This window comes from Onychomys torridus, chromosome 3 (assembly GCF_903995425.1).
Source record: "Onychomys torridus chromosome 3, mOncTor1.1, whole genome shotgun sequence".
NCBI lineage: Eukaryota > Metazoa > Chordata > Mammalia > Rodentia > Cricetidae > Onychomys > Onychomys torridus.
The window spans coordinates 139483379-139501499 of record NC_050445.1 but is presented as its reverse complement, the minus strand read 5'-3'; the positions used below and the strand labels follow the sequence as shown (position 1 = coordinate 139501499).

At 45.4% G+C, this 18121-nt stretch overlaps 1 protein-coding gene across 1 annotated transcript in view; it reads right to left on the bottom strand.

The window, feature by feature from the left end:
• Positions 1 to 6657, bottom strand: part of Vwf (von Willebrand factor) — a 133782-nt gene extending 127125 nt beyond the window's left edge. The window contains exons 1-3 of the mRNA XM_036181447.1: positions 6442 to 6657; positions 4969 to 5023; positions 3962 to 4126 (exon numbers count right to left, since the gene is read on the bottom strand). Coding sequence (XP_036037340.1) covers positions 3962 to 4126; positions 4969 to 5023 — 220 coding nt within the window. The 5' untranslated portion in view covers positions 6442 to 6657. The remainder of the gene's footprint in view (positions 1 to 3961; positions 4127 to 4968; positions 5024 to 6441) is intronic.
• Between the last annotated feature and the right edge of the window lie 11464 nt (positions 6658 to 18121).

The window sequence follows — 18121 nt, the reverse complement described above, 5'->3', positions numbered from 1 at the left end:
AAGAGTAGCCCATGAGGCTGGGCCTCTCCTACAGCCTTGTGGCAAGAGAGGGTTACCGTGATAGAGAATCTGACCTTGACAGAAGCACATTGAGGCCCAGCAGTGTGTGACTCTGGTGTGTGAATCCAATAAACGGACATCCTGTGATGACCCAGATGCTTTTGTAACTTAGTTTGGATAACAGGCCACATTTTCAAAGAGCTGATCTCAGCTGAGCCTCAGAGCACCTGACTCTTAAAAACAGGCAGCTGGAGAGACCGTGTTGCATCCCTGGGGACTGTGATAGAGAAGGGGCATGAGTATATGACTCTTCTTATAATTCCATCTCCCCACAGGGGCATAGCCTCCAAGTCCTTGGGAAGATGAGCCGATTGGTGGACCCAAGTTGATGAACTCCGTGCCAACCAGAGCCAAGTAGTCAAAGTGGATGTGATGGTGACTCTCAATTATGAACTTAATGAGCTCTAGAACCACCCAGAAAAGGAGCCTCTGGGAAGGAGTATCTAGAATAGGTTGGCCTGTGACCATGTTTGAGAAGAATTGTCTTGATTGGGTTAATGGAAGTGGGAAACCCCATCCTAAAAGTGATTGGCGTCATCTCCTGGGCTGGGTCCTGAACTAAACAAAAAGGAGAAAAGTCCCTGTCAACAAGCATTCATTGCTCTCTGTTTCTTAACTGTAGATGCCATGTGACCAGCTGCCTCATGAGCTTGACATGGTGACGACCCTGGTAACCAGTTCTAGCCGAAAGAAACCCCTCTTTAACTTGCTTTTGTTATGGTGTCCTATCAATGGAAAAGTGAGGCAAGGGCCTTCCTGGTGGGGGTCATAATGACACTCCAGAGACGCCAACACATCCCGAGTTTCCTTGGCTATGAAGGCTCCCCTAGTAGGGGAGGAAGTTTGAGTTGGGCTTATGTGGGGAGAAAGGGAGCTCTTTCAGTATGCCTGCTGGGTTCCCAGAGCCCCAAATGTGAACTCTATGCCTGGTCCTAAGAGTCTTTATGTACTGCTTACTGTCTCCAGGCAGGGTCGCAGCAGAACAAAACTAAAGCTGACAGAGCCCAGGCAGCACTCCTCCAGGGCATCAGCCTCTCCCTCCCTGAATCCAAAGCCATTGGGCAGAGAAGTAATACTGTTTCCCTTGTCAAAACCTTGTGTAGCTAGGTGGGGGTGGTGCACACCTTTAATCCCAGCAATCAGGAGGCAGAGCCAGGCAGATCTCTTGTGAGTTTGAGGCCAGCTGGTCTACAAAATGAGATCCAGGAAAGGTACCAAGCTACACAGAGAAACCCTGTCTTGAAAAACAACAACAACAACTTGTGTTGAGGCTGGAGAAATGGTTCAGATTAAGGAGCAAGCACTGCTTTCCAGAAGAATTCTGTTCAGTCCTCAACACCCCTATCAGATGACTCATAATTGTCTGTAACTCCAGTAATCTGCAGGCTCCGGCATACACATGACGTATAGTCACACATACATATACACGCACATAAATAAGAATAAAAATCTTTTTAAAACACAATCTAAACAATCCTCTGTCACTCCTACCCCTCCATTCTGACTCATCAATGCCCACAGTCTACAGGCAAGATGTCAGTGTTTAGGAATTGGAACTTTATCTCAGGTAAACAAAGTACAAGATGGGTTGAATGTATAGGACTAGAAGGACAGATAGGAAAATTAAAACCATATGTGGCTAACATAGCAATGAATTTATGGGAATGTGATTTGTTGCAGCAATGGAAAACACAAATTAACATTCCTCCAATCACAGAAACAAACTGTAAATTAACATATGCTTCTGAGAAAAACATTAAAATGTATTCTCAAGGACAGTCACCAACTGTTCAGGTCATATATAAGCAGGCCATAACAGCTGGTAATCTTTCAAAGGCACCAACAGCCCTACCTTTAAAATGGTTAACTGACAAACCTATGTGGGTGGAACAATGGCCTTTGACATCAGAAAGATGACAGGCCTTAGAACAGCTGGTACAGGAGCAGCTAAATGCTCAACACATTAAAGAATCGACCAGTCATTGGAATTCTCCTATATTTGTTATTAAAATGAAATCTGAAAATGTAGAATGTTAACAGATTTAAGAGACATAAATAAGGTAATTCAGCCAGTGGGTTTTTTACAGCATGGAATTCCATTGCCTTCTTTATTACCTAAGAGATTATTTAGTATAGTTATTGATTTAAAAAACTGCTTTTTTACTGTACCTTTATGAGAGCAGGATAGACAAAAATTTGCCTTCATAGTGCCTACTTTTAATAATTCCAAGCCCGTTGAAAGATACCATTGGGAATTCTTCTACACGGAATGTTAAACAGCCCTACCTTATGTAAATGTTTTGAAGAACAGCCATTAGAATTAATTTGTAAACAGTTTCCTCAATCTATAATTTACCATTATATCAATGATACCTTATTGGCTGATTCAGACACAGATACTTCAGAAAAAAATGTTTGATGAAGTAAAGAGAATTTTGCCTTGTTGGGGATTATAAAATGTTCCCGGGGGAAAGAAAAACACACAAAGAGAAAATTCTGTTGATTATTTAGATATAAGATAGGTTTACAGAAAATTTAACCACAGAAAGTACAAATCAGGAGAGCTCAATTACAAACTCTTAATGATTTTCAAAAGTTGCTGGGAGATATTAAGTGGCTACAGCCCACAATTGAATTAACAACTCAAGAACTAAGTAATTTATTTCAAACCTTACAAGGTGATAAGGACTTAAATAGTCCAAGAAAACTGTCAGCTGAGGCTGAGAGAGAATTGGCTCTGGTGGAAAAGAAAGTACAGGATGCACATGTGGATCACTTGGATCCAGAGCTTGACTGTATTTTAGTTATTTTACCTTCTACTCACTCTCCTACAAGAATTCTTATGCAGAGAAAAGATAATGTCATAGAATGGGTATTTTTACCACACAGAGTAAAAAATTAAAAGCCTATGTAGAAAATGTTTCTGAATTGATTCTGAAAGGAAAGTTGAGACCTCATCAATTAGCAGGAATAGACCTAGCAGAAATTGTGGTGCCTTTTACTAATGCTGAAATTTTCTCATTATGGGCAGAAAATGAACAATTGGCAAAGAGCTTGCAATAATTTTTTTTGGCAGTGATTAGCAACAAATATTCCAAAAGCAAGAGATTTTAGTTTATAAAGAGAACTAATTGGATCCTTCCTCACATTGTATGGGGAACACCAATTTCTGGAGCTTCTATACTAATGCAAATAAATCAGGAAAAACAGGTTACAAGTCAGAAAAAATAAGTAAAGTGGCTCAAAATCCTTATGATTCCATTCAGAAAGCAGAATTATATGCTTTTTTGTGGTATTATTAGATTTTCCAGAGCCTCTTAATATAGTTACTGACTCTCAAAAAGAGCTGTTTTGTGAATTGAAACTACTGAATTTATTCCAGATTATTCATAATTAACTTTGTTATTAATTCAACTACAACAAGTAATCAGAAATAAAAATCATCCTTTGTATATAACACGTATCAGATCCCATACAGGTCTACCAGGCCCTCTAGCATAAGGTGATGATGAAATTGATCAGCTATTGATAGAAAATGTACTAGAAGCCTAAGAAGTTCCTAAGAAACACAATGTTAACCAGGATATATGTTGCATTAGTGAAGAGGTTTTGCTACTTCCACAGAAGAAGAAAAGCTATGGATACTATCAAGGTTGATCAAGATTAGATTAGAACAGGAGAGACCTCTTACTTAGGTGAGGCAATAGTTCATAAAACAGTTTGGTCATTCAATCCAAATTAACTTATGAGACTAACAAATGCCTTTCATTTGATCAGGTATGAAAAAAATTATTACTAAAAGATAATACTTTTTCTGTTGCCATGTGTCATGAGAGTTGGAACCCTCCCCCACCTCAGCTGCCCCTGTTCTGAGATCCTGCCACAGGTACCCAGGACTCACCAAGAATGGAGAAGGAATGTTTCTGGCAGTCCCCAGCCAGGAGGTAACTGCAGCCTCCTGTGAAGCTGTACATGGTTTCATCAAAAGTGTTAATGAAGTCATCCCCAAAGAGGCTGCATCGGGCCACTGATGGTCTGTCCGGAGTCTTTTCTGTGCAGAGGGTCCCTGAAGGAAGATCCCACAGATGAGCATGGTGGGACCATCAGCCCAAAGCTCTCTGGCCTCTTAGAAATGAGGTTGCAACTGACAGAAAGCAGAAATAGGAAAGTGCTTTCCATTTCAGGGAAGGTCCCCCTTGCCTTTGAGCATGACCCCAGACTCATGACTATGATGGAAAAACAATCTTCCAGGACATAGATTCATTATTGTGAAACTTACTGACTTATGCAATGAGGCCCATTGTAGAAAAATTTAAGACTACAGAAGCAAACACAAGAGGATTAGAGTCGTCTGTGGTCCATCCCTGGGCAGTAACTCAGGGTAGCATTCCAGCAGTTGTCTCTTTGCTCTGCTTCATGGCACATGGTCAGAAGGTACTACTGGCATCCCCAAACTCTGAATCCCAGAGAGAAGGAAGGTAAGACAAGCAGTGTAGTGAGGGGGGATGGCCTAGAACCCAGTCCTCTTGGCTGTGTGACTCTAGTGCAGTGGTGTCCCCTCTGTGACCAGCAATCCCTCATCTGCACTCTCAGAAGTTCAACTAGATGACCACATGAAAATGCATACAGTCTCAAGGCCTAGATTCCATCTTTCCCATCCTGTGCTCCCATCACATGGGACAGTTCTGTGCCACCCTGTCCTTTCAGATGTTCAGTTTGGGGGATGTGGGAGTGTAAATCAGAAACAGGATGTTTTATACAACTGTCCTAAGAGGCGACCACTGACTTAAAGTCACAAGTCTCACAGACAGAGCACGGGTGAGCTCCAGACGCACGTGCTGAGTCCTAGAAAGAGGCGTTCCCAGTAGCCTTGGGCAGGGGTAAGGAAATAAAGCATTTGGTACCTACCTGGCCAGGTGAGGGCCAGAGCAAGCAGCCAGATCTCAAAACTGGCAGGATTCATCTGCAGAAATAAAAGGGGACAGTGATGAGATGGTTCTCACTGCCCAGAGAGATGGCTGTGAGGACATGCTGTTGTCAATGCATCCAGCAGGGTGGCATTTTCTTAAGTCAAAAAAATGTGGATCCTTGACAGGTGGTAGCAGTACACGCCTTTAATCCCAGCACTTGGGAGGCAGAGGCAGGTGGATCTCTATAAATTCGAGGCAAGCCTAGCCTACAGAATGAGTTCCAGGACAGCCAGGGCTATCCAGACAGAGAAACCCCATCTCAAAGGAAAAGAGAGAGAGAGAGAGAGAGAGAGAGAGAGAGAGAGAGAGAGAGAGAGAGAATTCTCACTGGCCCCCATGCCTCCATTGAACATGGAAAACTAGACTCCAAAATGCTCCCATGGCATTGCCAGGCCTAAAAGCAGCTATCCCAGTGAGCCACACTACACTGCTGGCACCTTCTTCAGACGATAGTGCCTGGACCAGCTGGGATGGGGAAGCTCTGTCTCTTTTCTCCTGTCCTCCAGGCTAACCTAGCATCCCTGGTCCCCACAGCCCTCCCCTTCAGGCTAGCCTGGCATCCCGTGTCCCCACAGCCCTGAAGCAGCTGAAGCAGAGATGCCACTCAGCCACCACCCAACTAGGAGGAGAAGGAACTGGCTCATTTGTTGCTACCATCAGAACCAGACTCAGAGACCAGTCAGAGGCCACCACTAAGTACTTGTTAGTCATCTGTCCTGGGCCTTGAGCACCTTTAGACCAGGGACTGTCGCTCTTACCAAGTCCCCAGAAACTGCAAGGACACTCAGCACCCAATACATGCTCAACCAATGTTTGCTGAATATCCTTGACAAGGAGACAGGAGTCTAACAGCCCTGGACCTGAGAAATTTCTCTACAATGTGCCTCACCCCACAGCCCACCAGACAAGACTCAGTCTTGGCTGACAGCACAGCACACACACACACCCCAGTGTCCCTGCCACAGCCTCTCCTGAAGAAAGTCACAGGAAACACAGAAGGTGCCACGTGAGGCAGACTGGGGATGGTGCCCATTCAGACCAATGAAGAGGGATAAATCCAAATGTGAACAGAATACTTTGTTCCTGGAAATGGTCAACACTGGGTCACAAAGCAGATGTCCCTCTCTCCTGTCCTCCCTGCACACTGGAGCACCCATAGATCCCAGCAGGTACCCACAAAGGGAAGGGAAAGCGCCTATCAATCCCATCTAAGATCTGCCAGGCCAGAAAGAAAAGCAGAACCCAGCAGTGAGAATAGAGGACGTTAGGGTCAGGGTAGCTTTGAATTGTCTCTCCAAACAAAACCCTCCTGGTCCAGGCATAGGAGCCCCCGTCAGCACCTCAGGGACTGGGATCAGCCTTGTACCTCCCGTCCACAGCTGAGCCAGCTCTCCTTCCAAAACCACCTTACCTTCCCCTTCCAAACAGGGGCTGTATCTCCAATGTCCCTGGGGAAACTCGGCTGCTGCTCAGTAGTGCCACCACCCCTAGGCCATTCTCCAGCAACGGCTGGATGGACCGGCTCAGGCTCTGAGCAGTATTGCTGTCACGCAGTCCAGGGCCTGCAAAGTCCTCACAGTCAGGGAGAGAAAGCCCAAAGCTGTGACCAAGAACCCACCCACCCCTCTGCACCACAGTAGCTGTGAGCTGCCACAACAGGGCACTGGCCTTCTCTTAATTACCAACGGGAAACAATGGCAGGAAGCAGTAGCAGAAGTACTTCCAGGCTGATAAGGCCTGAAGAGGCAGGAGAGAGAGCTCCTGGAAGCTGCCTTAATGAGCTGTCTTGCTCTCCAAACGTCACCACAGCTCAGTCTGGTCCCTGAGACTCCCTGAGTGCCCCCACAGACAGCCAGGACCAGGAACAGTAGGTTTTCCCGTGGCAGCATGGTCCAGGCTAGGGGAGAGAAACAGATCACATCAACATGGCTTCTGGATCAATCCAACTTCCAGGGCTAAACTACAGTGCTTTTTGAAAAACACGTCTACCCGAGCCAACTTAGCCGGGTGAGAGGAAGAAGTATATGAACACTTCCTGGTCCTGTCACCTGCAGGTATGAATAACACAGGCCAGACCTCATGAAAACAGCCTGTTTGGATCCTAGCCAGTGTTTTATGAACAGGTTAAAGACAAATGCTCTGGGCCAGGCATGGTGGTGCACACCTTTAATCCCAGCAGTAGGGAGGCAGAGGCAGGTGGATCTCTACAAGTTTGAAGTCAGCCTGGTCTACTTAGCAAGCTCCAGGACTACACAGAGAGACCCTCTTTCAAAACAAACGACAGGAGATGAAAGCTCTGGTCACAAGTCCTAGCCTTTGAAAAGGGAAGAGGGGGTGGAAATGATGGTTTCATTCTAATACTCCCCCACACACACACAGATGCTCTCTGCTGGGCACAGAACCCAAGAGCTGTGCCTAAGAGACAATCTTCCACTGAGCTACATCCCCAGGCCCTGAATCTGTACACACATGCACACTAACATACATCTACACACACACATGCACTCTACCCCTGCTTCCCAACCCACCCCCCTTCTCAAAAGCCTGATTCTCGGCAGAATCTGATTAACTAATCCCTATTCAAAGAGATAAAGGGTACAACGGGGGAGGGGGAAATGGGGGGACAGTTGGGAGAATCCACCCTGTGGGATTCCTGGCACTAAGCTGAGCTCAATGACAGAGCGTTTAGGAGTAGCTCACTTCATTGCTTCTCACTACACCACCTGTCCTAAGACTCTGAAGAACCCCTCTGCTGAGTCTTCCCACACCTCACACTCCCCCATTCCCTTTCCACCATCTTGGTTAGGGGTTCTATTGCTGTGATGAAACACCATGACCAAAGAGCAAGTTGGGGAGGAAAGGGTTGATTGAGCTTACACTTCTGCATCACTGTTCATCACTGAAGGAAGCCAGGACAGGAACTCACACAGGGCAGGAGCCTGGAGGCAGGAGCTGATGCAGAGGCCATGGAGGGGTGCTGCTTACTGGCTTGCTCCTCACGGCTTGCTCAGCCTGCTTTCTTATAGAACCCAGGACCACCAGCCCAGGAACGGCACCACCCTCAATGGTCCGGGCCCTCCCCCATCAATCACTAATTAAGAAAATGACCTAGAGGCCTAACTACAGCCTGATCTCATGGAGGCATTTTCTTAATTGAGGCTCCCCCCTCTCTGATGAAGTTAGCTTGTTAGCTTGTGTCAAGTTGACATAAAACTAGCGAGCATTTCAGCCACTCAAGGCAGGAGGGCCAACACTGCCAGGAAAGAAAAAGAAGGGCAGGGTCAAGATTAGCCTTTAACATTTCTGTTACCAGAGTAGTTAGGGTCAAAGTCTGACGCTAGAAGCCTGGTGAGCTAGCCTTGGCCACCCATCCTCAAGAACCAATTAAAGAGGCACAAGGTAACGAAGGGCAGAGGAAGATTTGGTCGATGTGGCTACATTGGGAAGCAGAACAGGGAGGTCTAAATCCATCTTTGAGGTACTGACATGAAATTAGGATTTAAACGGAGGGCAGGAGATATGGAGCTAAGAAGTCTTGGTCAAGGTGTGGTCCCTCCCATCACTGATCTACTTTGTCTTGACGCCTCTCTCTCCTGCAAAACGGTCTTACAAGTTGTCAGAACTGTGTGAAATCTTTCCCTGGGAGCCAAGCTCCTCCTCTGGCTTTCTCTTTCCCAGCATAAGGTTCCTGGGGAAACTCCAGTTTCTTAGGAATTGTCTCAATAGCCTGATAGCAAAAGGAAGGGGCCCGGGTGTCTCATTAGAATATCCTTCCTCCTGGGGACTGGAGAGATGGCTCAGTGGTTAAGAACACTGGTTGCTCTTCCCGAGGACCTGGTTCCTCCCCTAGCACCCACACAGTGGCTCACAACCATCTGTAACTCCAGTTCCAGGGGACCCGATGCCTTTCAAAATGCTGAGCAACACAGCCCCCCTTTTTAAAAAAAAAAATAATAATAATACACAGCTTCCCCTGAGCTGTGTATTATAAATGAGTTGGGACATGGTGGTGTATGCCTTTAATCCCACCCCTTGGGAGGCTGAGGTAGATGGACCATGAGTTCCAGACCAGCTTTTGCTACATAATGAGACTATTCAGTCTCATGGGAAATAAAAACAAAATTAAACAAAAGTCTGAAAAAATTGTTGGAAAATAAATCCAAGGAAAATCACTCCAAAACAGAAGAAAATGAAAAACTGTCAGAAGTGTAGCCAGGTGATGGTGGCCCACATCTTTGGGAGGCAAAGGCAGGTAGATGGATCTCTGAGTTTGAGGCCAGCCTGGTCTATATAGTGGGTTCCAGGACAGCCAGGGATACACAGAGAAACCCTGTCTCAAAAAAACAAAAATGGAAGAAGTGGTAGGGAAGAGCAACAAATGAAAGGATCCCAGGAGAAGCACCAAAAGCCAATGCAGGATTCTACAGACTGTCTCTGCATCACCGCCATAGCCCCTGAGCATTTCAACACAGTTACTAGGGTGGGCAGGAAACTGCTGCGGGGAGTGGACAGGTGATACTGAGTGAGGAAAGCCACTGCACAAGATGGTTATTAAGACATTCCGTCAGGAGGAGGAAGGGAGGGAGGGAGGGGCGGGAAGGGAAAGAGAAGGGGGAGGGCAAGTTTAATCCTTGGGGGAGGGGGTAATAGGGAAAAGGCTCAGCCTCAGAGCGGTGCTGCTTCTGCTCCCTGTCAGCTGTTGGCCGGGGCTGCTCCGTTAGACATTCAGCTCCCTGAGCCTGGACACAGGGATGGGCCCAGAGGAGTTAGGTCAGAGGGTTGTGGGAGAGGGCTGTAGTTAGTAACTGGTCCCTCTAGCTAAGTCATCATCCAGAGTTAGGGACTTTTCTTCTTCCAGACAAAGATGAGCTTACTATCATCAGCCTGTCTGAACAGACTACTAAAAAAGGTACTTCAGGAAAAAGGAAGTTAAACCCAGAAAGAAAATGCTAGAAATAAAAATAGAAAATTTAGCAGCCATGGGGTGAATACGAACAGGCAGTGACTTCAAAAAACAGTAACAATGAGAATGAGAAATTGGAGAGGTAAAATAATAAAGAGTCCACACGCCTTTAATCCCAGCAGACTTGGAAGGCAGAGGCAGGTGGATCTCTGAGTTCTAGGTCAGCCTGGTCTACAGAGTGAGTTCCAGGACAGCCAGGGCTACACAGAGAAACCCTGTCTCAAAAAACTAATAATAATGATGATGATGTAGCTAGCCTGCCTGTAATCCCAGCACTCAGGAGGCTGAGGCAGGAGGAGGATGAGTTTAAAATCAGCCTGGGCTACACATAAGACACTGTCACCAAAAATAATAAATAAATAAATAAATAAAATAAATAAATAAATAAATAAATAAATAAATAAAAGTAAAAAGGAGAACAATACAGAGCCAGAGTACTAGATGTGTTAGCACAAAGGACAAGGAGATGCAATCACAATGAGCGTATTGAAAGGTTTTGCATTCTTCAGACTTACAACCAGTGCCCAGAAAATGTGAAGAATGGAGACGGAAAAAATAGAACTTAGCGCTGGGGTGTGTGCAGCTCGGCCAGCAGAGTGCTTGCCTCATGCACAAAGCTCTGGGTTGGCCCCAAGGGACTCCCGCCTTGCTCCCTGCTCCCTATGTGAGACAAGATGTGGTTGGTTTGTGGCTCTAATCCCAGGACTTGATTCAGGAGATAGAAGCAGCAGGGTCAGGAGCTCAAGGCCATCTTCTGCTACACAATGAGTTTAGAGCCAGCCTGGGCTGCGGGAGACCCTGGCTCCAACAAACAAATTACCAGAGGGTAACGTTTATGTAAAATTAAAGACTCTGTAAAATAAAGGGCTAACTGTGGAACATAAACACGGTACAGTAACCACTAAATTTAGGTACTGGTGACCTCTGGTGGGGGGGTGGGAGAAGGCGGGCCTAAAGAGTGGTCCATGGGGGCTCTATCTCTGTGTATTTTTTAACCATTTCAACACTGTGGAGTAAATGGGGCACTGGGGTGGGCAGAGCTGTGTAGAATGCAACTGTGTTTTTATTAGCCTCTCCAGAATTCTGTATGGTTGCAATTTTCATTTCAAAGGCAAAGTTCTGAGACCAAGAGACTGGGGAGTGTTGGCTTGGCTTTTTCCACAGCAGAGTGACATCCTGCACAGCAGGGTGTGAGTATACCCTGCTACAAGGACGGCTTCCTGTTCCCAAAATCAGAAGTATACCCTGGGTCCAAGGGCACAAACACTGGTAAGACCTTCACTGTACATGATTCCAAGGATCCTGCCAGTGGACATTTTCATTGCTTTCTTATTACTTGGTAATATAACTGAAACATAGTTCATCCATTCGGTTTTTAAGGGAATATTTTCTAATATCGTCCATCTAGATTTCTGGTTGGAGTTTCTTGTTTGCCTCTTTAGGTCATTTACTGACTTACTTATGTTTATTTATTTATTGTAGTACCAGGGATTGAACCTAGAGTCTCGTGCAAAGCAAGCATGCTACCGCTGAGATGTCTCCACCCTCGCTGTCCCTTTCTCATTCTGAGACAGGCTCTCTCTCACTGAGTCCCCTGGGATGAACATTCAGTCTGCAGCCCCCGCTGGCTGAATTTACGATCCTCCTGTCTGTCTCCCTGGTACCTGGAATCCTTCTCACCTGGGATGCTTGTGTCTTCTTGGAACACGGAAAATCTCATAGCAGGCCGGGAATTTTATTCAGGGTTTTTTTTTTTTCTCACATTAATAATGTGGGTGATTTTTCAGTTCTTCATCCACCTTCAATATTTCTTCATTTGCTTGCTTGCTTGTTTTATGTCCAGGGGACCCATTTGGTGTTATGTTTTCAGATGGAGCAAAGCAAAGGGACACCACCCAGTGAGGTGCCACTTGACCCTTCCTCTGGGTTAGCCATCTAATCACCCTGCTCCGCTCTGGACTGAGGGAGTCTCAGGACTAAAACTGGGACAGTTCTCAGCAGCTGGGACAGCTGGTGACCTTACCAGACCCCTAGCCTGACCGTTTTTTAGAACATTTTCAAAAGATGTTCCAAGCATTTTGAATATCTATCTCCAAATCCACTGTGGAGGCATGAACACGCCTTCATTTACAAGTTATATCAACTGCCTTCATTTTATATCGAGCACCAAAGAGGCGGAAGCAGCCATAGGAACACAGAGCCACTGAGGAGGCAGTGGAATGAGGCGGAAGCCCTGCCGCCAACAGGCACTCACTTCTCTTCCTGCAGGGGCCCTCTTTCGGTCAGCAAAAGTTGGTAACTTTCTCAAAGCTGTGACAAAATGCCTGACGAAACCACTTAGGAAGAAAGGCTTTTAGTCCACAGTTTGGGGGTGCAGTCCATCATGGCAGGGGCGGCAGAGCAGGAGGCAGCTGGTCACATGGCACCCACAGTCAGGAAGGAGAGAGAGATGAATCCTGGCGCTCAGTTCATTTTTTCCTTTTGACTCAGTCCAGGACCCCGGGCTATGGGTTGGTACTTATACCCATGTTTAGGATAGACAGCCTCACCCCAGTTAACCCAACCCAGAGACCCTCACAGAGTGCCCAGAGGTTTATTTCTACAGCAATTCTCCATCTCACCAAGTTGGCAATCAGGGTTAACTCTTGGGGCAGGAGGGATGGCTGGGCAGTTAAAAGAGCTTATTGCTCCTACAAAGGACTGGGCTTTGGTTCCCAGAACCCACACCATGACTTCAGTTCCAGGGGATCTGACATCTTCTTCGGGCCTTTTCAGGCACCTACACACACGTTTTGCACATAAACTCACACATGTTGCAGACACGTGAACACATATATACACATGAATAAGAGATACATTAATTTTTAAGAAGATTACTTACCACCAAAAACCAGCACATGCCATGGTTAATTTTCTCATTACTAAGATAAGAGAAAGAAAGAAAGAAAGAAAGAAAGAAAGAAAGAAAGAAAGGAAGGAAGGAAGGAAGGAAGGAAGGAAGGAAGGAAAGGGGGTTACATTGGCTCAGGGTTTGGAGGGATCCAGTCTTTCATGGCTGGGAAGGCACAGAGTATCAGTGCCTCCCAGCTGCAGCAGCTCTGTGACTTGGAGGCCAGCCTGGTCTACATAGCAAGTTCTAGGCCAGCCAGGGCTATATAGTGAGACCCTGTCAGGGAGGGGGATTTTTAATGAATTGTCCAGTCTGTGGTGTCGCATCATAGCCATGCATAATCGAGAACAAGGCTTTGTGACTTTACAGATGAGGGAGATGCAGTGCACCGTGATAAAGTCACGGTGGAAAGACAGCTGGCTCCTGACCTCACCTCACTCTGACCACACGCTTCTCTTCTTTTTTACCCTGTCTCCACCCCTACCTGCCCCATCTTTGGACCACTTCTATATGCTTCAACAGAGAGCACCAGTCACTGCAATTGGGAAACTACAGACAGGAAGTCCAGCTAAGTCCTGTTCCCATTCAGCATCTGCAAGTGTAAAAGATGGGGCATTTTGTGTTGTCTCTTTTCTCTCTTTTCTTTCTTTTCAGACAGGGTCTCACTATGTAGCCTAGAAAGCACTATTAAACTAAGCTGGCCTCAAACTCACAGAGACCTGCCTGTCTCTATGCTGGAACCAAAAGTGTGGGCCACCATGCCTGGCCACACTGTCTATTTCTAAATTATACTTGAATTTCCTTTTTGTTGGAGCTTAACACCCATGGCTGAAATATATAAATTATTATGAGGTCTGGACATGTTGCTCAGCATGCACACAGTCCTGCATTCTATCTCCAATACACAGAAAGAGAAAGAGAGAAAGACCAGGTGTGGTGGCACATACCTTTAATCCTAGCACTTGGGAGGCAGCGGCAGGCAGATCTCTACAAGTTCAAGGCCAGCCTGGTCTACAGAGTGAGTTCCAGGACAACCAGGACTGTTAAACAGAGAAACTCTGTACTGAAAATAAAAGTTTTTTAAAAATTAAAAAAAAAAGAGTGAGGGAAGAAGAGATTGTTTTATTTTCTCTCCGTATAGGGACTGAGATAAGTACAGTTGGGCCCTGTCCTTCAAGGACTTCTGGTCTGCTGGGAGCTACCGGAACTGGCCAGGGGAGCGGAGCAGTCCCAGACGGATGGCTGCACAGACACATCACTGAGGGGTTGGCTCTGACCCCTGCAGCACTTAGCACACAGAACCATGCTGCCCATGGTTTTCTTAGGCAAACTGAGTGTGAGAGGCCAGGCCACAAGTGTAACAGTGGACAGTTTTAGCCTAGGGATTTAAACGGGATTTTATATACTACACAACTGATCTGTTAATGAATAAGGGGCCTCTTCTGAGAGTGTTTCCATGCAGACAGTTGGTTTTCCTGGGATCATATAGGTTTTTGTATATGAGCACAGCCCAAAGCACATCAAATACTGTCACCTTTGCTGACTGACCTCACACTCACAAAGTACCTTTTCACAGCTTTTGTGGTTTTTATAAACATGCTACATGCTGATGCCTTATCTCCAACTGGACAACCGGTTCCTTGAGAATATGAGTGGAATTTTATAAACATCCCTGCCTTCTCCAACTACACCCTGCATCCAGATTCAGGGGCAGGAATCTCAGTAAAAGATACCATCCAAATGGGCACAGCTTGGCTCCCAGCTAGAAGCTAAGAGGTCTGCACACAGCAGGTCAGTCTCCTGGCCTTCCTTGCATTCTGGCTCTCCACTGCAAGGGCCGACACCCTCTGCTCTGAGCACTCCCAGGATGGGGGAGAGTCCTGTAGCCCTACAACCTACACATGCAGCCCCAGATCTAGAAGTTGCTGTGCCATAATTTCCTTCTGGTTTTGTCTTTTCTTTTCTTTCTTTTTTCCTGAAAACATCCAAAGCAATGGCTTCCATTGTGGCTTACCCATACACACTTTATTCTTATTTGCCTCTCTCCTCTTTCTTAAATACAATCAAAGGTGGTTCACAAGGAGCTGTACAAACAGCGCTAGAGGGTCAAGGAGAGAAGGGGCCAGGTTTCAGCTCAGCGGTAGAGCATGTGCCTTGCATGAATGAGGGCCTGTGTTCCTTCCCCAGAACCACAAAAAGAAAAGGAGACAAGGAGTGAGGTTTCCCCTTTATTCAGAATGTCAGGTAAGGAGTCTTTGGGGGTGGGGAACATTTGAATACCTGGGAAGAATGAGTAGAAAAATTTTTTTAATAATTTCAATTAATTTTTATATGATCACCCTTGCCTACATGGCTGACCTCGGAAAAACAGTGCATTGGTTTATTTGTTTTGTTTTGTTTTAACTTTTCTTTTCATTTGCTGATTAGTTCATAAATGTGAGTGTGTGTGAGTGTGTGTGTGTGTGTGTAGTATTTTTCATATATGTTTTTTTTCCAAAGATAACCACTAGATGTTGGCAAAGGGTACTGTACTTAAGAAATTACAACAATTGTAAATACATGTACTGACCATTGATCTACTCCATTTCATCAAGCACATACTACAGGACATACAGGGGTAGATAGGCTTAATACAATAATATTAGAAAGTTTCAAAATTGAGCTCCTACCAGTAAACAGGTCATCCAGACAAAAAGTTCAGTTCAGCTGCTTTATGTCTCAAGTGGACGTAACAGACAGCTGCAGGCATCCCACCCAACAGCTGTACAATCACCATCCTGTCATCAACTCATGGGACTTTCTCCAAAGTTGGCCACATTTTCGTCTATAAAACAAGTCTTAGCAAATACAAAAACACAATTGAAACAATTTTTTGCATCTTGTCAGGTCATAATGGGACAAAAGGAGAGCTTGTCAAGAGGAGAAACTGCAAAAGCTTCAGTGAACACATGGGGCTTTCAGGGGGTAGTCACTGGAGAAATGAAAAGGAGAGTTTAAAATGCATAGGTTCTGGGGCTGGGGATGTAGCTCAGTGGTAGAGCACTTGCCTAGCAAGCACAAGGCCCTGGGTTCGATCCTCAGTTCCATTTAAAAAAAAATGCATAGGTCCAAATAAAAACAAAAAGGCAACACACCAGAATCTGTGGAGTGTGATAAAGGCAATTCCAAGATGGAAATTTAGAGATAGAGAGAGATGTGATACATACTTACACATACTATCTATGATGTGCGTGTATCATATCTATATCACTGGGTTTTAACCTCTGTCATGACAAAGTGGATTCCCATGACTGCCACTCATCTTGCTCCACCTATAAGTCTGTCCTCTTACAGTTTACATCTAAATAGATCCACCATGACCTCTCGTACCTCTAACTTGAACCTTCCACCTCAGACAGCAGCCACTCTTCTCCTTCATTTCACCAATTCCCTTCCTCCAAAGACTCCATGAAACTCGCCCTCTCCAACAGTGCCCCATTGCCAGTCTCTGCACCCTAAAGGAACACGAGTGTAATACAAAAGGGTCTCCCAGAGCTAAGAAGGCCAGAACTGCTGCTAAACTCATGAGGAAACACCTCTGCGTCGCTCTACTATGCCACAAGAAACATACTTCTCAGTGACATATTCCTTTTAGAAGAACTCACACAGCCAAACAGAATTGGAAAGGGGGAAAGAGTTAAAACTGAAAGACACACCCAGCGCCTACAGAAGCTCAAACAAGATAAGTAAACAGAGAATGTGAGAGCAGAAAGCACCACAGTGCACGCCTGATCCCCCCACTCCCTGATAATGGGAGCCCCAAATCCCAAGAGTGCTGAAGTGTCTGGAAAAGAATGGAGTCCTAGTTTAAAAAAAATATTAATGATCACACACACATTTCAAATATGCAGGTGGATGAACTAAGGAAACCAATACACAAGACCGTCATCAGAGAGAACAGGCAGCAAATCCGGGGAGAAGGTGTCAAGCGTGGGAGAAAGTTCAGTGAGGAAATCACAGCACGGAAAGGAACAAACAGAACTGGAAACAGAAGAGGGGCCAATCAAGTGAAAACCTCCCCAGAAAGCACCTCTCTGGGCGCTTGTCCATAGATGGGGGCAAGACCACGCAGAACAGTGAGTTTAGAATATAATATATCCAAAAGATAGTGGATAAATGCGGAGACAAACGCAAAAGGCAAATTATTTAACATAATTATAACAGAAACTTTCCAACCCAGAAAAAAAAAAAAACAACTGACATCCAAACACAGGAGGCATTTAAAACCCCAAAGTGGGGGTTACCAGAGAATGACCTCTCCACCCAGCATGGTATCCAAAATGATGAAATATAAAGTGAGGAAACAAAATTAAATACTGAAATGTAAAAACACTGACTCACATACAGAGGCAGGAATATCAGAATAACCTCAGCCCTTTCGTCAGCAGCCTTAAAATCCAGAAAGGCATGGAATGATGTGTTTCAAGTTCTAGGAGTGGGTAACTCCAAACCAAGAATTCTGTCCCCAGAAAAGCTGTTCTTCCCAACTGAGGGAGAAATGGAGACATTTTCAGATAAACACCAATTAAACAATTCTTGACAATCATACCCGTATTTAAAAATTCTTGAAAGAATATTATATAGGAAAGAAAAGGGGGGAGAACAGCCTCATCCATGATAAAAATACAACCCATGGAAGGAATAGATGGACAAAGAAGATCTGGAAAGGAAGCATAGCAAACTAGCAAACCCCAAAACTAACGAGGGGAAAAAGAAAAACAAACAAAACCCAACAAACCAGCCCCATAGACCATCACCACAAAACAGGCAGCTATCAAAGGCAATCTACAGGCTCAGCGATTCCCACAAAAGCTCCAGCCACACTCTTCACTGGAAAGATAGCCAAACATTCATAGGGGAGCAGAAAAGAGCATATGCAGCCAAAGCGATCCTCACAGAAGGAACACCATGGCGGTACTGAGGTGCTGACCCCCACATAGCACTACAGAGTTATAGTAGTATAGACAGCATGGTACTGGCGTAATAATAGACGTGTAGACCAAAAGAATGGGGCTAAAGACCCAGAAATAAACCCACAAAGCCATGACCACCTGTAACTCCAGCTCCAGGAGCTCTGGTGCCCTCTTCCGGCTTCCAGGGGTACCAGTCATGCCTGTTGTACATGTACATACATACAGGCAAGCAGTTATATACATAAATCTCTTTTAAATCTTTTTCAAAGAAGAAAAATGAACTCTG